Here is a 23,049-nt window from a genome sequence, read left to right as displayed (position 1 = left end):
CGTTTGCACTCTGACCGGATCGAATTTTCCATGTTAAGTTCTCTGGGCTGAAGACCAATTTTAAAATAGTCCAAAGCTAATTAGTTGAAATAATCTCGTATTTTGTCAACAAGCTTAATTTCTCACAGCCTGTTCTCCGGTGGGGTCGGAAATTATTTATCCGTTTACTCGTGTTCCTCTTATTGAGCGTGTGTCCACGCCCGATTGAGTGCAATTAGTTTGAGAATATCCGACATCTACATAAAGAATTCCTCTTTTATTTACCGTCTGGCCTCATTTTAGTGTTTTAAATTAAATTTGTTAACTTTAAACGTCAGGTCTATATCATTTTCTGTGAAGTACTCAGTTCAAGCGAAGCGAGAATGGCGTTCGGTTTTCTCGGAGTGGGCTGAAAGCCTCTTTTGTCTTGTGGGAAAATACTTTGAAAAAGGGAGGATAGTGTATCATGACGACTTTCCCAAAGACCTCCCCCACCTTTCGAGAAGTGCTGGTGTCAGATGGAAAGAGTATAAGGATACGATACAATGCCAAATACCAGTAAGTGTTTCCTTTTCAAAACAAACCATGGCGATGGACGCCTGTTATGTTCAAAACTTTCGTGCCGAAACGACAATTTACGTCAAAGAATGTCTGTCGAGTTTTACATATCGGGAAATTCTTGCTTCTAAACAAAATTTTCCACATGATTTTCATAAAGTTACAAGTTCGTGCTTTCCGTAAATTAGAAAGCTGAGAAACCCGAAGTGAAGTTTGACGTTAACTGGATAACTATTGGCTTGAGAGCACAGTCTGTTTTCTCGAAATAACCGTGATTCACATCAGATCAGTTCGAATGAAAAGGAATTTTAGATAATAATACTCTTTTGATGAAGCTTTCTACACCACTGAAAAAGGCTACAAACTTCTCGATTTACTTATTACCTATGTCAATGATATATAGAAACGCTCCGTATGAATTTTTTGTTGCAAGGGTTAAGGATTCTCTGCAAATCTCTGTATAATGATACGTACTCGATCAATTTGCCATTCCTTAGTTTGGCCATGTTACTCGCAGAGTTTACATTAACATTTATTATATTATTTGTTTACCACTTTTTAACACATAACAATACATTTTATTATCTAACTCGGTATATACTATACTCGAACAGCTGATATCGAAACCGCGGACTCACGCTCTCCCGAGTGGTGAGCATTTTCTTATATCATGTTGTTGTTATGTTAGTCTTGTTTATCAGGCGAACCGCACGACTAAGGCGGAAACATCATGAAATTTACATTGGAAATAACACTTAAAACAGTCATAAATTGATATTCTTGAGGGTAAACTGAATGGGCGAAGCTCAAAGTTCATTCTAGACCACTTCGATAGTACTTAAACACTCATAAACATCTCTTTACTGACCAGCATTAAATAAAGATTCGGCCCACGCAAAATTAGAACCAACTAGTCAGTCAGTATTAAAGAAAGTTCTACAATCTGATCGTGTCACTCCCTTTATTAATTAAAAAAATGTGAGAGAACGCACATCCTTCAACAAAATTACCTTTGCATGTTGCCCTTGAGTGAGATTTATACATTATGTGCAAGAGCTTACTCACAATCAATAGAAGAATCTTATGAAATTAAACTTTGAATTTTAAGGTTTGTCATTCGCAACACAAATCTCATTGATCACCATCTTTCCGCTTCAGCTCCCTATAATTTTCTCATGAAAACTTTGTTGATTTTTGTCTACTCCAGTAAACTATTATTTGGAGCTTTCCTTTCTCATTTTTAACCAGATAACATTGATGTTCCGAAGTTATCAACGACCACAAAAAGAATCAGCTACAAATCAAACATAGCTTTAGGACCTGAACACGCAAATGTGATTTTTAAGATTCCTTGTGTGTGCCGCTGGCACCCATAGGAAGAAGAAAATTATTGTCGGATATTCAAATTTAAGCGAGAGTTCGATCTTCAGGTTTTTCAAGAGTTAATAAATGGAACTGTTTTCTTCGAGTTTCTGCAATGTCTCTTACTGAGTCATTGCAACAGAAATCTTTCGACAGTGTCATGGATATAAGCAAGATACAGAGAAGGGAATGTGCCTTTAACTTTCTCTTTCTGTTCCTTGATTAAATAATTAGCTTTCATGGCGGCGGCAAAACATTTTTGACCGCAGAAGTAATGCATTTTATTTACGGCAAATTCTATTTAGTCGCCAACCTACTACTGCGCCGCCCAGGGTATTCGAAGATGGACGAGTTGCAGGTTCATAAGTGTTCTTATTTTCCATGAATAACGCTTGATTGATAGTTAAGGAACTCTAATGACCAAAATTAGATTTCCTGTCTATACTTTTAAAAGACCCAAAAATATCTCCAGTACATGCTCTACAGATGTGGGGTAGAGCATTCTGGAAATTGTGACATACCTTCATTAAGCGATCGATTTTTATCTCAGTAAACCCTATTCGGGTGCGATTAAAATTTTCTGAAATTTGAAAATAACATTTTGTTACATATCTTCTCACTTATGAAAGCAAAATTAAAGATAATTGAAACGAGGGATTTAATTTGACTTTCAAAATAAATAAGCTTCATCTCGGTGCGTGCTTTGCCAAAAAGTATTCTTGAATTTTTTTCAATTTGATCCGATTCAGTTTGCTTCCCTACCTCGTTCCGGCCTTTGGATTTCATCGAGTCCATTTGTGTGTCTCTCTGTCTTTTCAAATCAATATTCCGTGGTTTCCCTCACAACTAGTCTAAATCGATCGATTAATTTAAATTGGATATCAACCTCTTCGAAAGAAACCCAACGGTGGTGCAAATTGGTATCTTAAAACATGAAAACAAACTTCTTGAACCCTTGGCTTGCCTTCAGGAGACTGAAGAGGTTTATTCTTTTTTCTCCCCTGTTTGTAATTGTTCTTCCGCCCATTCCGGACTTGGTCAAAAATGAAGCAGACATTTAAGTTAGATAGAATGCGAAGAACTCTTGTCTGACCCCCGGCTTAGAAAGCCGTGCCCAAAATATGGCTTGTAAAATGTTTAACTGCTTCTCACAATCAATGCATTGTTGACCAATGTTCAATCGGTTAATGCCTCTCTTTCATGACCACATAGGCCACTTTGAAGGTCGCATCAGCTCATTACTTAACCACACAAAATTTTCGTAAGAAAAAATAACAACTTTATTAACATCAAATTGCGAGTTAATTGGCTTTCAATAAGTAACATGTGTTAGCTGTGCAGTTTCACTGAGGTAATTACGTTCTTGTCACAACGATTCGTCGGTGGAGCAGTTGAGGCAGTTGAGCGTTACCTTCGGACTACTTTGTATTGCATTTCAGTTCTAACAAAACTCTCTGGAGATGAGAGGTTTGGGACCCGATGTATCATTCCAGAAGCTCCAGCCTAGTGCACAACAGCACGCCAAAGTGAGTCCGCTGGAATAAATCAGTGCTTTTGATAATTTGATTTACTAATTTTAATTGTGGATAACTGAGTGTTACAGATCGTGAGAAGAATTAAGATTGAAACAATGTTGGGTTCATTCCTAATCTCATTGGATTAGTACAAATCGGTTTTACATCACAATCAGGATAGGTATGTGTTTTGCAGTGTTGTGGTGCAGAGCACGCCTCCCCTAATCTACGGTTAATCCAACAAGCTACTTACTGAGATTAATGTTGTAGCCCATAAAGATCTTACGTCACTGACAAACAAACTCAACAGAAAACATTTCCAGAACAGAAAACTTTTCTTTGTAAATGTTCCTTATAAACAAAGGCTTGGTTGTTGAGGCTAAACATTACCACAGACCTGGCTGTGTCACCTGAATCTGGTGTGAACAAACGCTTATTCGACATAAATATAAATCGCAATGTTATACGGGTAAAGAGTACATTTTTCGCGCGTCAGTTGAACTAGCAAAGTTTTCCGTGATAGCATTTATGCTTTCAAGAGCCTGTCGTTGTTCATCAGAAATAAGACGGAAATTTCTTGCCGCAGTTGATAACCGCCTCTACGTTTCCCCTCTGTTGATCCCTCTTCACTTTATCACGGAATTGAGGCGGATCGGACACGACAAGGAACGGCGCAGCAGGACAAAAGAGTACTTCTGATCTATGAAGAAGGCAAATATTGTTAGGTCAAGTGATTTAACAGCCTCACATCATGAGGATGAGTCCGTGGGGTCGCTATAGCTAGCTATGAATTGCTGCGCAATTTTCAGTTTCCAGTTTCCCAAACGAGAAAACTATAAACACGTCTAGGATCCAATACTGTTTCCCTGCCACACGATATACTGTGACTAATTTTTATCGCAGTAAAATTGTGAAGAGATACACAATGTAAAGGTACACACACACACTCATATGATACATTCTTTGCCACATAATATCGCTGAGAAATGAGTGAGACTTTATCTGATCAGTAATTCAAAGGCTCTGAAAACGTTACTTAAATTGTTGAACGAGCCAATTTAACGTCCAGGCCCGATAACTTATTATTTTTTCCTCCAGAGTATTGAGGAAAAATAGTAGACGCCTTTACAGGCTGATTATCATTCCTCTGGAGAATGGGAAATTTCCTAAGCTATACAAATACGTTATATCTTCTAAGTGCATTCATCGAGCTTATCGCACGAATTTTCAGTGAAATAAATGCTAACATAAGCCCTTATGCTAATGATTTTAAAAGCCGATCAGTTTGAGTCATTTAGCTATGAAAATCTTTAAATGCATGGTGAAATTACGGGTTAGGCAACTATTCCATGCAGTCAATATCCTCTAAAGGAATTTTAGGAACTCTAACCTTCCAACTCATTTTGCGTCAGATTAAAAAAAAAAAACCGCCCACTTTCACCTTTACTCTTGCATTAAACAAACGTACTTGTAACGATGGAATCTAAGTTTTTTTGCGGTTGAAAATGTTTCCCGATTTTAGACGCTTTTCACGCCAGCAAAACCTTTTCTCTTACCACTTACTATAAAATCAGTTAAGTCATTTCCTGTGCTAATTAGCGCAACGTTTAATTAGGCCGAGACGAAAATGGCCCCCCAGAGGATAACTTATACCCCATCCTATTTCCGGATTTGTGGTAACTTTGTACTGACCAGCGATCGCCAATTACACCCGATTGTGTTTTCTTAACCAGGGCATCGGTCGCAATAATCTGCCACATAAGAAGGAAATAAAATTTAAAATATGCCTCTGTGTTGTTGTTGAACATGACTGAAGTTTGTTGTACACTTTTCGAATGAGTACCTTCAGCCGTGGTTTTGTACTCGACTTGTTAATTAAATAGGGTATTAGTCCTTCGAGACCACTCTATGTATTCATGCTAGCGATCAGTGCGACTGAACTTGGAACAGTAATGGAAAATAAGGCTTAATGTGCATAGATTTAGCCCGATTTAAAACAATGAGGTTAAAAAAAGATTTTTGAGCACTTGATGTGACGTTACACCAGACTTGCAGACAAACCACACTTTAAAATGCAATTTGATCACAAACCGCAAGACAAAATTTTACTTCCCAGACGGTTCTCCGAGATGCTTTATTCTTCCGTATATATAAAAAATGTTTTGATTTGCAAGAAATTCTCTGAACACAATTTTTTTTTATTAAGGAATGTTCTGAGCAGCACTTCACACCAAATAAATTGTCAGTCAAACGACTGTTTGGTAGCGTATGTCTTCCGATTAGCTGTAGTTATTATACCATCTTTCATCAGATCTTTAGCGAGGGTTTAAAAGCTTGGTTATCTATCGAAAAATGGGTTTATCTTGCCGTAACTGATAAAGCGTAAATATTCGCTTTTCTTGCCTTTCCACTGCGCTTAGGCGAGATCATATTTATAAAGAATTCTTGGCTGGGATTGCTAGAATACCATCGCCTTTACCACCCGACTCGAAAAAAATTTACAGATACAAAAATTCGAGCTATTTTTAATCTCGCTATTTTTTTTATCATGGGCATAGATACGCTAAGATATACGTGCGTGTACTGCATATTCTACTGCTAGTAAAAATATTTACGCAGAGCAACTCTTAGTGCTCGAAATTTACAAAAGAGTAACTCCCTACTGTTAATCAGAAGAGCGTAACTTCACTTCCGGTGAGGTGTTTCATGTGTTGAAATTACATTAGGAGCCTTTTGGTAATTTATGGCTTGGTGATTTTATTCTTTTTCAAGTTCGCCGGTCTTTCAATACTGGCTCGCAAATTGACGCCGCGCTTAGTAAAATGGAATGCTGAAGCCAAAGTGTGTATTGGGTATAAATAGCGTCTTCCGGTATGTACGTACCCAAGCAATTACTCAAATTTCCGTCAATGCCTTATAAAAACAGTTACGCTTGGTCAATAAGAAGGTCATATCTGTATGCAGATAACTTAAGGGCAACACTAAACCTCGCAACGGCTCAAGTACAGTGTAAATCATCAACAGCATAGAACAGTTCAAAGTCAATATCACTGTATCACTTCCCCTGGGACTTGCTAGTCTTCTGCAGCGATGAGACTGTGCGCGATTGTTGTTCTGTGCATTGAAATCTTCGCGGGTCTTCGCGTCGCAGGGAATAGATGTAACGATGGAAAGTGTCCTTCAGTTTCGCAAAACGGTTCTGGTAAGTTGTGTGGCATTTTTTTATTCTCTGGTTGTTATCATCCAACTGCATTACGAATCGCAACAATTCACTGTTGATTTCGCGTAACTAGAAATCGGATTTTGAGCTGCGCGCACTTACTCTCAACCCGATGTTACAAGAAATTATTCGCCAATTTTCACCGAGTAAATCACTCACAAGTAATCATTTCACTCAGTCCTTGTTGCTTTAGAGAGCCTATTTAGAGTGCCCAAAGACTGCAGTGCATCCGAAGTCACACAAGATAATTGAATACTGACCTTCACCGGACTGTTTGGGATCACCATTCTTCACAGTCCTCTTAAGCTGAATTTTAAAACACCAAAGAAACAGCGGACAATAAATTTTCTAAATATCACTATCTAGCCATAGTAAAAACGTTTTTTTTAGAAATATGAATGATGTGCGGAAGCTGTGCCTGTAAATTGGTTTCTGTATGGCTTTTGGAGGCGCAAAACAGTTATAAAATGGCTCATGTCATATATTCATCCCCACGGCTTCCTTGATAAGAAGGTCATTTTAAAACAGAATATCATGAATGTCAGTGAAGTTTATTTAACCCAGCCCTGGAAGAAGGGCCTAAGATAAAAATTGATTTCACTGGAAATTTCGAAGTGAGTGGAAAAAAAACCATACACCATGCTGTTATCTGTCATCGGCTGTTGTTTTTACTGTGATATATTAAGCTCCATCGATGGTTCTTCCTTCTATAAGCAAGCGTGTGGTTGAAGGTGGTTAGCCGTGATGAGCTTTAAATGATGGCTCGTTTGCAAAGTCTTTGTAAAGTGCTTTAAAGAAATCTTTTCTCCATCTCGTGTGAAAGGAGCGTGCCCTCTGCAAATCGTGCAATAGCGAAACTCGCTACCGTTGCAATGCGCGCATTTTTAACTCAGCGTAGACGCCATATCCTCGTCCATCAATCAGTACATCTTCTTCAGCCAGGCAATTTTTAGGACAGATCACACAAAGAAAACTCACATCACTTTAACTTTGCTATAGGTAGATCAAAGCAATAACACTGCGCTTAACATGCACTCGCGTATATTTTTCAATTTGCTAAAACACACTCTGAGATGCATCTATGACAGTTTTACCATACCCATATGGTTTCGGTGGGGTAATTCGCCCTCAGGCAAATTTCGGCACGAAACAATCAAAGTGATTTTTTTACAACGCGACCGAGAAGATGTTCGCGTGCAGAGTTGCCCACAATTTTTTTTATAACCTAGATGCCGTGACCTTGCAAAAGCGAAACTATTTTGAACCCAACCTCGTGTATTGCGCTTATTTCGGGGTTTCACAGCTATTAAAGTTTACAAAAGAACAAGAGCGTAGTATTTTTACAAGGGGTTGCTAATTTTCTGAAAAATATATATCTTTTGAATTGATTTTTAAGTCCCAACATTTAACACTTGAATACCACCCCGATTATCCCAGATTAGAAGACGTATAGTTTACGAGGCATGCAACAAAGTGACTGCTTCCGTCCTTCGATGCCTGGAGCCTAGCCCGTCACTGGACATAAATTTTAGCCAGACATTAAGAAAGCAGAATCATCGCGTTCTGAAGAGGTATTCCGTCACGTCATGAGAAAAAAGGCTAACGTCAACAGGCGCACGTGTGCCCACATTTCACCTCCACAGCTAAGCATGAAAACGGAATACGATACAAGTCGGCATTTTAGCATCGGCGGGCAAGCTTTGAAATGGTATAAAATTTCTTCGTCCAATTTTCCGACTTGCGGATCTCTTTGACTATCGGATACACCTACCGCAGCCAGAATCGCCTGACAATTTTGGAACAGCACACTAACTTTTTATCTCTTGTTGCAAGCGTAGTTGTGCATCTAAAAGAAGTGTAAAATGGAAGATTACTTTCTAGGCGCGGTGCGGCAAAAACTCTGCATGGTTGCATAGTGTCTGGAAGTTGTTCTTGTTTTGCTTCAGAAAAAGCTTTGTTTGTTTCTTTTGCGGGGGTCTTTTGTACCAGCTGTAGTTTTATCAATTGTTTGGTCTTTGTCTTGCGCAAGAACTTCAGTGCCAATGGGTTTTCTAGGTCATCTTTTAGAAGAAACATAAACAGATTAACACATTTTTCGGTCACACTTGGATTGGCAGCGTTATAAAAACATGAATTAATTTTGCATCGAAAATAAGATTGTCAACAATTGCTTTAACGTAATCAGCTGGAAACAGGGTGCATAAGGTTTTGTTTTCCACACTAAAGGAAATCGTCACACGGACAGTATTTCCGTGTTATTACAATTTGCGTTCTTGATAGGGCGTCTCTGGTTTAGAGGTACAATAATTGTAACGATTCCCGTGTCAAGCTGCACGTTACTGTAGTTTGTATGATAATCACTACTCAATTTTCCTTTTACATACGCATATCATTTACAGAAAAAAAAAAAAAAAACAAGTTTCCTTCAGGTAATCGTGTCAACCTGCACGGAACTTTATGTTCATGAGGAATCAACCAACATGAGCAATATGGACAAAAGTCTAAAAAAAAAAAAAAAAAAAAAAAAAAACCGCTTATTTCCATTTACCAACGCATCTTGTTTACAAAAAGCAGTTTCACAGGGAAAGAGGATAAATTCACATTCCTAAGATTCTTAAGTTGCCACTATCACTTTTGCACAAGAATAGGCTTGGGGTTGAATTATAGGAATAAGTTCCTCGTTTTATTTCGGTTGTCATTTTCAAGAAACTTTATTTGTTACTGTCATTATCAATGCGTGGCTTCGCGTGCCAGAATTACACAGACCAGCAAATAAATGTTGTAAACTATGTTTATTGCCAATATCTCAAGATGATTAAAAACACTTCATAATTATTTTGAATTCGGCTTGTTTGCGGAAACTAATTTTTTTTACTTCGCGTGTGTTCTCAAGACTTTTCACTGTGGGAGTACCTCATTGACGCGATTGTCGAACTTGGGTTATTTAAAACCTAAAGATGTTAACTTGCTCCTTTTCTTTTCATAGCGAGGCGGGCTATTTTGGCTCGTTTTAGGTTAAATATATTGACAATTGTAACCTTGACTTTATAAGGGCATTATTCATATCCCAGAGTAGTTGCCCTTAAGAGAGGGGCTTTTAAATGACTTCTGTATTGATCGACTAAGCAATCGCGATGAAGAATTTACCACATATTTGTGGTCACCGATTAAATGTTCGAACAAATTGTAAACTATTTTAAATGACTGCGGTGGATTAAAACCTTCAAACCTAAAGGATTAGCCGTTCAAAAACATCAGTAACTAACTTCGATCAAAGATATCTCTCCTTCTCGTAATGGTTGTTTTGGAGAAAGAGAAGCAGAAATTTTATGCAGTAGACTTCGAGACTGAAAATATGACTAAGTTATGGGCTTGTTTAGGAGTCTTACGCACTGAATCGTTGGACAGAAAATGTGGCCGAGAAGTGTCCCTTCAATGTTAAGATACAGAACAAAAAAGATAACTATTTTTGGACTGCACTTGTTCAAAATGCACTCTGTCATGACATATTTTAAGAATTTCTATTGTTACCCTGTGTACGCACTTGAAACCAGGAATAATTCATGACATTCTATATTCTATTGTTAATCGCGTTAGGTCAAAAGACCAACCCCGGTGAGATATTGCTGAGCTCACAGAACAATTCTTCTCGCATGTCTTTGACATTGGAAGCAATATCTGCGCAAATGACGAAGCATGATCTTGAACAACTAAGACGTAAGGGTTAATTAAGAGTTTCAGGATCTCATCAGCATTTTGATGATCGTCATCTGATAAGGCATAGAAACCCCACGAATAATATCGAGATAGAGTAAGTTTATCGCCCTGTCTATATCGACATGTTCTTGATGCACACGGGTAAACATATAGTATTTTATAGTACAGAGGGCACAATAAAGTCCAAACACTCCACATTGTCAAGTCAAGCATATTTATTATTCCTAGATACTTTAGATTTCATCTGAAGACCATCTATGGCTGCTTGCGTCTAGAACCCAAGGTAGTCTGTTGCATTCATGTGCAGCTCTTGTTTACCCCATCAACTAAATCATACCATTATATCTCTTTCAATATTTCTCCAGTACTTAAGTGGTAATGTCGCGACATATTGAGACATTTTTCAGTGGCATCGAGTACGGGCTTTCAAAGATATGGGGAATCAAACCTACAGACTGCCAGTTTTCTAGTAGATAGAGTGCTTTTCGATTGATGGTCGTGAAACCGACACTAAAACCAAAAACAAAATAATCACAACGGCCTATCCGAAGAAAGGCAAATACTTTTAATAGCTATTAGAACTCAATGTAAAACCGACCAAAATGCCCAAAGCGCGGGAAAACGCGAGCGACCAAGTCATAATTGGTTTTGGTTTCTGATTGGTCGAGAGGGTGGTACCTGTTTTCTTCACCAATTGAAAGACGAAATAAAGCAATTATTTACGATAGTCGATCAAAAATGCTCTAAACATCAAAAGGGTTTGGATAAGCCAAAAAGAACCAAAATGGCGAAGACTTGTATGGATTGCAAATGACAAACTTGAAAAATATAATCCAAATTTTTGAAGGTACTCAAATCGTAGACAATGTTTTTATTATTTTTCACAGTGTAGAATGCAAAAAAGCTGTACCTTCTTCGATTTGCCTATAGCTTTGATTTGTTGCGACTGTCTTAGGAGTACGGGCTAATCGATGATGTACAACATACTAGTCAAACGTCTGCGCATGTGCGAAAGTTATAATAAGTAAGGCAATTAGAATCAAGTTGTCTCACACGAGTTACAAACAACCATACAAGCTAGTAAGTCAAGGTGTTTAAACAGTGTATAACGTTTTACACATTTCTGTAAACGTTTTGACTTTCTTTCGCTTATTTTGCGAGACAGCGATTGTTTCTTATGTCTTCTGTCAAATTTTTTTTCGCGGGAAATTGGCCAGAACTGATCCTCTTGCTCATGCACGAAGTTTGAGCACCAAGATGTGCAGCCATAGTAAGATGTGAGTCACGGAGTTTAGGCCACCAAATATAATTCTGAACCCATTTATGTGCCTTGAATCTTGTGACAGTCTCTCAAACCGAAATTTTCAACTTCATTAATAGGATGTGTAAATCCTTTTTACGAATTTAGGGGCTCTCTTACAACAGATAAAGTAATCTCCCAAAATAAACAATTTTATTTTGTATTTTCGAATCTTTTTTATGTCCTTCATGGCTCGAACTCAGACAGTGGTTGCCTGAAAGACTTGAACCTTTTTTCCCGCTCCAAACATTTATCACCCTCTAAAAATGAACCCTCTTAACCGCTGCCCATTTCCAACGTGTGGCTTCGTAGTTCGGTTAGTGGTAAACTGGTGAAGCCCAACTAGTATCCAGAGGCCTGGGTTCGAATCTAGTCAAAGATTCAAATCTTTTTTTTGGTCCTCTTTATTGCAATTTTAAATTGCAGCTCACCTGCGAGAATCGTTGCTTTACTTGATTCTTTATCCGCAGGTCAAACGAAATTTATTTTATTAAAAATTATGACATTCTGTTTACAGAGAAAGACGGAAAGGAAAGCGATGACAGATTTACCTGCTGTGCCTGTGGAGGAGCAACCTACGACATCACATTTACTGGTAATGTAAAGAAATGTAGAGGATCAATGTCAGTATCTGAGCACCTGTGCACCCACCCCTCCCCTAACCCAGTATAAACCGTACGTTGTTATCAGTTGATTATTTTTGGGTTAGGGGAGGGGTAGGTGCGCAGTTGCAAAGATACCGACATTGATAATGTTTCCCTAAGGTTACTCGCGAAGAATCTTTGGTTTGTTCCTACAGGATGCGGCTCTATCCTTTTCTGTTTTTAATGGCTCGCGTTGTGCCCATCATTTAGAATATTTCTGTTGCGGCTTCATATTTCCAAGGTCCTGTAAAGGGCTTTTCAGAATAAATCCATTTTAAGTTGAGATTTGAGAGAAAAACAGGACCACTTCGATTGTGGTGGTTTCGCTCCACTGCTCTCTCTGATTGGTCTTAAAAAAAAATTCACGTGGCCATTGCAGTCAATCAGGTGCAAAACAAACAAGCTAAAAAAAAACAATCGTTTGCTTAGTTATCACTTCGAGTTCTAACTGGTTCCTTGTACTGTTTTCCTCTGTCCCTTTTGGCCTTTGTGACTACTTTGGTTTTGGTTGAACGCTTCAAGCCACCGATTCGAGGCGACACGTGAGAGTACTATGAAGGACCGTGCGAGTGTTCCTCTTAAAACTCGCGTATATTTTCAACAGAGCGTCTGCTATGCAGTTGCTCTTTCCTCAGTAAATGACGAAGATCTCTGATCATATCTCATTTGCCTTCAGTTGTGACTCTCCCTGTTTAATTTCCCCATCTGAAAAGACACGAAAAGAGTGATTATGTCTGAAGGAATCCACCGACCCACTGAACACACATCATCGTTAGTTACAGAGTTTTTTTACAGGACAATCGCGTCAATCTTACTTTCACGCTTACTGTATTTAGATCTGTTTCCTTCATGGTTTTCAGTCTTTATAGTACTATCTATAACAATGGATAGCGTTGAAGGAGCGCTCTGATTGGCTACTCAAACCACAAATATCCTTTGCCATTCACCTCTTGGCAACTCGAATGGGATTTGCGCCCGAAAATAATAAAATTATTGCAGAAATGAGTGAGTTAGAATCATCTTTTTGTGCTTTAACATCTCGCTGTTTTCGTGTTTACTAAAACAACTGTTTTCCTCAGTGTCGAATGTTAACGGTGGATATTTAACAAGCTGCCAATGAGGCATGGCTCGTAGAGTTATTCTGTCATGATCTCAAACGGTTTTTAAACGCACTGGCGAAGATGTGTTCACATCGAAATACATTTTGTAGAGTAAAATCACCGGGATCGTGTTGCTCTTTCGGCTATTTGATGGAGATATGACAAGCATATATAATTAATGCTTATTTGTTAAGTTTGTTTAGTTCAGTCCTAGATATGAGGGTCTCAATGGGGTGGTGGCTTTTACGGCTAACAGTTAACACCTTTCCATTATTCCCACCAAACAAGTTTTTTACGGTCAACTTTTTTTACGATTAACGGTTAAAATTTGTCAATTTTTACGCCTAACGGCCAAATTTTTTGGCCGTTTTACGGCTCTCGGTTAACCCCATTGAGAACCTCATGTACAGACTGGGTTGTATAAAGAAAAGATGTCCAATGCCTTACAGATGATTTCCCTCTAAGGTAAATGGACAGAATCTACATATCCCCGGCATTTTCCCGGGCGAATGGCACGCTGGTCACCTTTAATTGGTTCCTCGCACAGCAAGGATTATATTGTATGGCAATTCGGAGGAATGGCCTCCCCTGGGGTCACAAAGGTCAGCGAGTGGGGAGCCGTCGAGATGCTGGAGAAGGAGATGAAAAATCAAGGAGAGAAGGTGCTCAGGTTAGCCTTAAAAGATGAAGTTTGCACAAAATGTTACCGTAGAACGGTAAATATTTTGCTTTCTGTACTTTATTTCCTCTCGCCTTCAGTTTCAACTGTTAGAAGTAGCCAATATCACAGAATCATTTTCCTTGAGCCAATAGAGAACCGAGATTGCTTTAGACACTGTGTTAACGCTTCTGGAAGCCAGCTTCAAGTCCTCTTCTCAGAAGTTCTGTCTTCTTTTTCTTGTGCATGCACATCCCAAGCCATTGGGATCATTCAAGGCCTATTCTTCTGTAACTTTTTTCAAAATGTTGTGAAAGATTTTCTTTTTCTTCTCAACAATTTCTTTTTCCCTTCGCTTTCTTTTTACCTTTCAATTGATTGTGGTGCACAAGTTTCTCTCTTATTATCGTCGTCTTTCTAATACCAAAGCGAAAATGAATGGTTTTTGTTCTAAATTGCTGGAATGCATGGCACTCGCATCATACTTCTAAACGAATTTTCATATTTTTGTTCGCCTGTATCTTGGGTGACAAGCCGTGAACGTCTAGTGGTTAGAAAACTCCGTTGTGGCAGGTTCGAATCCTGGTCTCGGCAATTTTTTTGCTAACGAAATTTTTCCAATAAATTCAGCTTCCTCCTTTTAAGTGAACTTGAACTTTTGAGAAATTAAATCACAGAGAGGAAAAGCGTGGAAAAGGAATCCTGTGAAAAATTCTGAAAGACCGCCTTTCTTGTAACTTGCCTGTCTGAACACATCATTTTTTTTTTTGAATCGTCAGCATAATCAAGACGCACACGTTATATAGAAGTGCCGGCAAGGTTTCCACCACATTTAAAGCGGACAGCAAACGTAACCTTGTCTCAGCTTTGGCCAAGATCTTCCCAAGTCCTGATTGGAATGTTGGCGTTGACCGGATAAACCTGTGTGACGGGAATTGTACGTGGAAAAAAGCTGTTATCAGGAAACTTTATCCATGGGATGCTGGTTAGTTAGAAAAAAATTCAAAGATTTCCAAAAAAATTAAAAAGTCTCCGCTAATTTGTTATGCTCATAGTGTCGATTCAGAAATTTGCCTAAGATACAGACAGACTCGCGCATGAGAAGAACATTTGTCAGTTGTTTGTAGGATTATCACTCAGATCTATACAGTTATCATTATGCATACGTATAGGGCGAGAAAATCTCGTTCAACATCGTGTAAACGACAATGGACGCACGAAACAAGTGCCTAGAGGCATGGGTTGAAATAGTAGCCTTCATAATGATATCAATCATGATAATTAATAATAATAATAATAAGTATAATAATAATAATGATATTAATAATAACAACAATAATATTTTGTTGACTTACATTGCACAAATACTAATGAAACATTTTAAAAATTTTAATTGTCTCGAGAAAGCACTATTGTTTTCTCACAGACGAGCGAGGGGGCGCGAGCTGAGTATTGGGGGCCAGACAAGCGCGAGAAGGGAAGGTTGTTCGCCCCTGCTCTAGGCTCGTGTTTTTGCCTCCGCTCGCCTGAAAACAGCAAAAAGACAAAGGAGGACCATTTACAACTGACTTTGAAGCCCCGTCTGTGCATAATGATGTAGACTACATAGATTACTAACGTACATTGAGGCTCTTTTCATTGGCTTTGATGTTGGCCCGAAAATGCCTTTAAGTGGCGCGAGGAAAGGCCCGCGAACTCTGGGTATATGGGTATATTGCATTTCTAGTGTTCTGATTGGTTCACTCAACTCCAGTTATAAGATTATATATTCCGAGTCACCTTGTATGGAAAAGCACTGCACTAACTGTAATGGAGCTGAAAAAAAATGCGATTATTCAAATCACCAGGATTTAATGAAATTTAACAAAACAATAATTCCATTTGCACTTGTTGGATACGAGATTGGTTAGAGCCAATTCAGCGCTATGTGCCTTGTTGCCTACTTACCTTCTCATATCCAACGTGCGCTCATGGAATAATTGTGACGGTGCCACTAAACCCAAATATGTTTTTTCGACAAAATAAATATCCTTTTCCTACTGATGACAAAGTCGAACAAGTTAATGTCGCATCTATTTTGGTTAATTGAATTTTCAACGATCCAAAAATTTCCCTCCTTCATGTTCACGTAATGCGAACAGTTTTCCGAGAGCGAAGCCCAGGGAAAACTGTGAGCTTCAAAGAACAGTAGATGATGTCCAAATATGCGCGAGCAAAAATTTTTGATGGGTTATTAGATTGAGGTATTACATTTAACAAAGTTTAATTACCCAGGTACCGATGACGGGAAAACCTTCAAGTCACCGAACATTAAATCTGTCCCCCAGCAGCCAATAAGAAACATAACAACAAACACTCATAAACTGGGATCATTCCCTGGTCAGGGAGATCGCGGAGTCACGCAACCGTTTGGTCAGATTGAAATACAGCTCATGCAGACTTCCGGAGAATGCAACGGAAAGCCTGGACGTCATCCTTTCCCAGAGAAATGTAAGTAAATGATTTCTTTTCCTTACCTTAAGCCGTGATTTTTATTCGTCTTGATACAGTAGATCGTTTTATAGTTGAGGGTCCTAAAAGCATGACCAATAAACACAGACATTCAAATACCCTGTGCGAGTGGGATAATGAACAGCTATCATAATTCATTGACCATTTGCCACAGCTTGATTATCTTGCAAAATGGTAGCCTGCCTGGCAGGGAACTAGATACAAAACTCTGACTCACGACCAGTCGTCTCTCTACTTTTGAATCTTAACGTGGGAAGTGCTCTAGAGGTGCGCGCGGGGAAGATGGGAAGGGAGCAAACGATAAATGTCTCCCTCTCTTTTATTCCTTCCCGTTGTCCCCTTCGTCGTGTTAGTCCTCATCTCTCTCGACTCCGTGGGAGGATGGAGATAGGTCTGTACGAATCGTCATTATGGTAGGTTAGGCTATAAATTCGTTATTTTCTCTTTTGCATAAACAGCTCCAAAAGTTCATTGCAAAGTTTCTCGCTGGTCGGAATGGAGACCCTGCTCGGTCACCTGTGGTACTGGAGTCCAGCGCAGGGGCCGCGCGGTAATCCAGAAGCCAAAGAATGATGGGATTCCTTGTCCTCAACTGATAGAGTCAAGGGCTTGTATTCAGCCCACCTGTATTGGTAGGTATTGAGGTCGATTTAAAATGTTAAAAACTAGAACATTGCGATTGAAGGATTAAATGAAAATAGTTTAAGACTTCTCTTTCAAATGCAATGCTGTAACCACATGTTTCAACCACAGTTATTTGAACTGCAACAAACTTCATTCACAGTGTTCAGAGTCACATACAGCAGAATACACTCGTCAATTATAAAGGAAAGTGCAAACATTTTACGGTCGATTCTCAGCCCAAACCAAACACTACTACATTGAGATAGACTATTTTCTCCTCCAAATCATGATTAATCCTTCAACTCCTAAGATCAAATTGTTGATTCTCCCCTCTAGCTGCTACACATTTCTTAGCATATTAGTAACAAGCATTTGGTGTTAGATCAAGATAACAACTTCTACATGTACGAGATAAGTTTGAGTATTCTCATTACCTGTTAGCTGGATAATGTATGGATATTATAAGGAGAAATTACTTGTTAATCACTAGAAGTGTCCTTCCTTACAGAAATCATTCATATGTGAAGAATTCAATGGTGGTGAACAGATCAACTACTTTTTCCTATGTAGGTAAACCAGTCAATTGCAAACTCTCCCCTTGGTCCTCCTGGAGTGAATGTCGTGGTTCATGTAACAGGGGTGGACAATTTCGCTCGCGCAAAATTCTACAAAAAGCAGAACATGGCGGAAGTCCATGCCCAGAATTCAAATCACTTATCAAATGGAGGCGGTGTAAGCTGACAAAATGCCCGCCAGAGAAACATAACGGTGAGATTATGTTATGGCAAATAAATCAATAAAAACGAAAAGCAATCAGGTATTAAACACCGAGAGTATTCCCATCAAGGCGTATTCCTGCGCTTCACCGAATAAGTGTGTCTATTTTTTTGTTCTCATTAGCTTTTACCTCTGACCTACCATTGTGATTACTTCAGTTTTGACGTTACGGCAACCAATAGCTTTTTTTAAAGCTAGGAACGCATTCGTTCTTAGAACTTTTAGTAAAAATTTTAAAAAATCTGTAGGAAAAAGCTGTGATGTCACGTTGACTTCACTGACTTTAACCTGTGATGAGGCGTCTCTCTTTTGAAGGGGAGCACTATAGTGTAGAGATGCAAAAGTTTGTGCGCTTATTAGTAACCTTCAACTCAAATCCTACACTTTTACGCTCATCCAAAACAAAGAACGCCTGATCGAAAGTAACGCAGACCTTTCATTTCTTCATTATTGTCAGACTGTATAGTAACAGGATGGTCACCTTGGTCAGAGTGTACTAAAAAGTGCAACAGAGGAAAAAAATTACGACTAAGGAAGATCATCAGAAGCGAAAAGAATGGTGGAGCAAGTTGTCCGAAAAAACTCAGAGAAAGGAAAAAGTGCGTTCCCGTTAAGTGTCCTGGTGAGTTCCTTGTTGTCAGCGGTCTGGGAAACTTATTTCCGTAAACGCTTATTATTTGTAGGATGAACTAGTAAACCTTTTCAGTTACTGGAGAAGACTTTTTCTTTTACAGCATAACCATCAACTTTTGAAAGTTATTGTCGTATAAGGAGGAAAAAAATCCATATCACTGTTTTTAATATAAAAAAATGGTTCAGGTTTCATGGTTGAACACAATCCAACGAAAAAAACTATGTATATATTTCAAAGAAGAATGCTGAGATCAGGATTTGAGCTTGGGTTCTGTGTCCTAACCACTAGACGATGGGAGCAGTGAGTGTTGATTTGTTAAAAAATAATCAGGAAGAAGATCCTTAGGCTACGAGAGGAAATTGGCAAATTTAAACTTCTGTAAAGGCCAATCTCTTTGATATAGTCCACTTTTTAATTCCTTGCTTCCGCGCCGCCCTTCCCCCCTCCCCACCCCCCCCGCCCTCTTTTTCCTAGTCATTTCGTTCATGATCGTCTCCTTACGGTTTCCCTTTTTTTTTAGTGTGAGAGTGATCGCTGACTTGAAAAGCTAAGAAAATAAATTTGGTCGAACTCGCAAGAAGTCCAGTGGTTTTGCATGAAGAAAGGATCCGCATAAACTACTATGAATGGTTCAAGAGCTGCTCAAGACAAGCTTGTATAAAGTTATTTATTAAGACTTTCAACCGATGATAGGTTGACTGTCCTCATAAAAGTGTTTATTTGTGTTATCGACCACAATCTAAGTTTACCACTCACCACTTCAAGCGTGAGAGCGAAGTCCAGGAGCTGATGGGGAAAGTTAAGGAATCATGCAATTTCTGCACTAACCAGACGAAAGAAATGCTGTTACGGAATCCACCAAGGTCATTGTGGAATTTGTGCAATGCAAGGAGATACGCCTAAAGATGGAAAATTGGCAATTCTCGCGGTTGCATAATTTTTGCTGTTTTTGGGTATAATATCGCGAGCTAGGTTTGCTTAAATTGCTTAAATTTAAATTACGTGTGACCGTACCCTCCCCCACTAAAGAGTAACGGAACACCTTCCTTTCTCCCTGGGGGGGGGGGGGAGAGAGGGTGCGGCTACACGTAGGTTACTCAAATCTGTTGAGTGAACTGGAAAGGTACATCTCAGATTTCTTTGGCATCATTTCAGTGTAAGCTTTTTTTGATGTTACAAGTCTAGCAAGAGGTGCAATCAACGAAGTTCAGTGAATTATTCAAAGCTAAGCGATCAACATATTGATTTAAAAAAATATGTACTTATATCCAGGCGATGCACAACAGTTTACCACACTATTTATTTGACCAAAAAAATTATAACCAGCACCAATTAATAGTAAAATATATTGTTATCCGTGAAGTAGCCAAATACTAATTAACACTCCAGACAGGATCACTACAAAATTTAGGGTGCCTGTTCCGAATGGTATTTTTTGGACTAATTTTGCATGAAGTTTTATCAATATGATCTGATTCTAATTCTTTGATAAAAATGGCGTTCTAACAGCTAAATCTTGAGCTATAAGCACAAACAGCTGAAAATTAATGTGTTTAAGATGAATCCAATCATGCTGGCATACTTCAAAAATAAAAGTTGTAGAAAATACTAGTTCAGGGATATTGAAATTTTAATTAATGACCTTCCAACGATTGCGTACTCTTTTACAACTTGATTGCCTCTTTTCTCTCATGGTGATATATGAGAGAGAAGTAAAGGACATTTTCTATTGTATTTTCCTAATAAAGAGCTCCAGCCAGACTTATTCTGAGGTCGTTTCTTGCAGAATCTCAAAAATTCTTGTGAATAGTTTTAAATTCTTGGAAAATATAAAATAGTCGGTTATACTATTGATTAGATCATATGTGGGCGAGGATCGATAACAGCATGGAAAACATGGAAAACCTGCTCGCCTCTGAAGCTTTCTCCAACTCTAATTGGCTTGAACTTAATTATCATATTATGTGTTCATTATCGAATACTTTGGTAGAAGACGCCAACGAGAAAATGCCCGAATGAAATGCATCCCGGTCAGCCAAAGTGGACCTCATCCCTTACACCGGCGTTTCCCATTGCGCATGGCGTGAGCTACTACAAATAAGGAGAGCTAAGCAAAAATAATTCTGGGTGCTAAATCCAGTCACAATGCGGATCAGATATAAAAAAAAAAAAAAAAAAAAAAATGCCGCTGAACGATCTCAATGATGCTTTTGTCGATCTCAAAACTATCGTTCAAAATCTGATGTGGTGAAGATTGGAGGTTAAATTATACGCATTAAAGAACATTAAGTACCAACATTGAGCAAGGCGAGAGATGTGATTAGATTCCTTCATACTCTGTATTGTGGATCGCGACAAGTATGTGCTATAGTCGATGCTGGTTGATGTTTGCCTTGGAAAGGATAATTGTTATGAACATAGTTGCTATAAACCAATTCTTCAATTCTTCTGGCTTTCATTTCTTTTCTTCCTTTTTTTTTTCTGTTATCCATATTATCGGGGCATTGATATTCGAAATTTTTAACAGTAAGTGTCAAGTGACAACACACGCGTGTCGGAATCGTCTTCTATCAAACAAATCATACCCCTGCTAAGAGGTCGTCTCAGTCAGCTTTTTCATCACTTGCCTTCGTTGAACGCGTCATATTCTCAGAACAACAACATCAACCTGAGGCTTCGAAAATCCCGAATCCCCTTCCACCCCTACGCTAAATTGTCTCCAGTCATAGATATTACGCAATATATTGCACACAAGAGGTAAAAGGAGCAGCTGTGACTAGGGAAAAAAAAAAAAAAAAAAAAAGGAATGACAGAATGGCTCCCGCTGAGTATAAGCATTTATAAATCGCCCATCAGACGATTGTCGCGTGCCCGTTGCTTCGTGGAAGAAGAAATATTTGGCCTCGGAGCAGAACAACATCAGAGTTTTGTCGTAGTTGTTGTTTTAATCTCATTCCGTCCTTTAGTAATGACTTCTAGCACACCTAGAGTTGATTCTTTTGCTTCTGTGAGTATGATTTGACTGTGACAGGCTAACTGCGGCTTTTCGTAGACTCAGGCCGGTTGGTCTGCGATAGTTATCAAATATAACCTGGTGATTTGAAGCAAGGAGGTCAAGGCCATGAACTGACTGATGCCGATATTCATGGATATGTTCTACTCAGTTATCCAGTCAATCCACCATACCAAAGATCTAGTCAAGCAAATTTTTTTTATTTTAGCTAACAGTACCGTGGCATAGGATATATTAAAAAATAACTCAATATTTAGCTTTCTTTCACTGAAGTCTGTTGGCTGTCAAGCCGTGTTTGTTCTCATAACAAAGTGTATACACATGGAGGGTTGTTAAATAACACACATTCCTTCGCGAGAGACCTGATTGTTTGATTAGATGAAGCGACCGCTGTCCTAAACGTGACAAACATGTTGGGAATGTTTAAAATGTACCTCATTCACTGTCAATAACTACAGCGAACTAAGCTTCTTTTATGCTAACGATTACAAACATTCTTAAGAAGGAAGAAAAGCGACTCACACACGAATATTTGCAATGTTCTATCAAAGAATTACACGCCGAATATTTTTTCCATGAGGAACGCGAGCTTCCATATTCCGGACGGTCAGCAAGTATCCCGGATTAGGCCATGTTCAGTGCTTGAAAATGACAAATTCACCTGGGCTTTCGTTCTGCGAAACCGTCTTCAATCGTAAATAAATTGTTTGCAGCGATGCACCCGGTTTTGGTATCCGCGGAATGTAAACTCCGAAGTAGGGGTATTTTTCTAATTAAAGTTTGATGCCGGCACCCTCGTAATTGAAGGACAGCAACAGAAGCTCCATCCAATTCACGCTAAACTTCTGTTATCCACACTTAATAGGCCCCTTGAGCGCATTCCTAATATGGAAAGTGATCAACTTGACCCATTGACTCAGTTGTACAATGGATACTGGCAAATTCCCGCTGAAATGTGCAGTGGAAATGAGTCGAGAGGGAGGAAGGAATTCCATTCAGTTTTTCCGGTTGGAATTTTCTTGAAATGCTCGCCATGTCGATGTTATGTCAATTTAAGCGAAGAGGGCAGATACATACATGCATATTGAAAAAAGGCAAAGACTCTACACAATACTTGTCGTATGAATAATAATTTTACATCACACTATTTAACCATAGAGACTGGTGAAATACAACTTTCAGGGTTCTTGTAACATATATATATAGATATGAGAGCTTTTGTTTTCTTTTCCAGAAAATTGAAAACAATTGTGCGGACCTGTTAATACTAATTTACTCCGCTAAAACGTTTAAAGATAGTTTGGAAAAATTTATTATAAATGGATTCTAGAATATATTTCAATTTTGCTTTGTTATCATTTGAAGATAAGAAAATCTGTGACTTTCAAGTTGACACTTGCTCTTAAGTGACGTCACGGTTGCTAGGTAGCGTTATTGA

The 23,049-nt window shown here is 38.7% G+C and overlaps 1 protein-coding gene across 1 annotated transcript; it reads left to right on the top strand.

Annotated features, from left to right (window-relative positions):
• Positions 1-6,262: 6,262 nt before the first annotated feature.
• On the top strand, positions 6,263-20,359 carry LOC113673519 (spondin-1). The gene is made up of 9 exons (XM_089195811.1): positions 6,263-6,615; positions 12,168-12,245; positions 13,860-14,064; positions 14,832-15,037; positions 16,327-16,542; positions 17,022-17,195; positions 17,758-17,955; positions 18,422-18,586; positions 19,119-20,359. The coding sequence occupies exons 1-9, from the start codon at positions 6,504-6,506 to the stop codon at positions 19,121-19,123; spliced, it is 1,359 nt and encodes a 452-aa protein (XP_089051937.1). The 5' UTR covers positions 6,263-6,503; the 3' UTR covers positions 19,124-20,359.
• Positions 20,360-23,049: the final 2,690 nt, after the last annotated feature.

Source organism: Pocillopora damicornis, chromosome 2, assembly GCF_964200805.1.
Source record: "Pocillopora damicornis chromosome 2, jaPocDami1.2, whole genome shotgun sequence".
Lineage (NCBI taxonomy): Eukaryota > Metazoa > Cnidaria > Anthozoa > Scleractinia > Pocilloporidae > Pocillopora > Pocillopora damicornis.
Note: the sequence above shows the minus strand (reverse complement) of the source record. Positions and strands in the feature narration are given on the sequence as shown.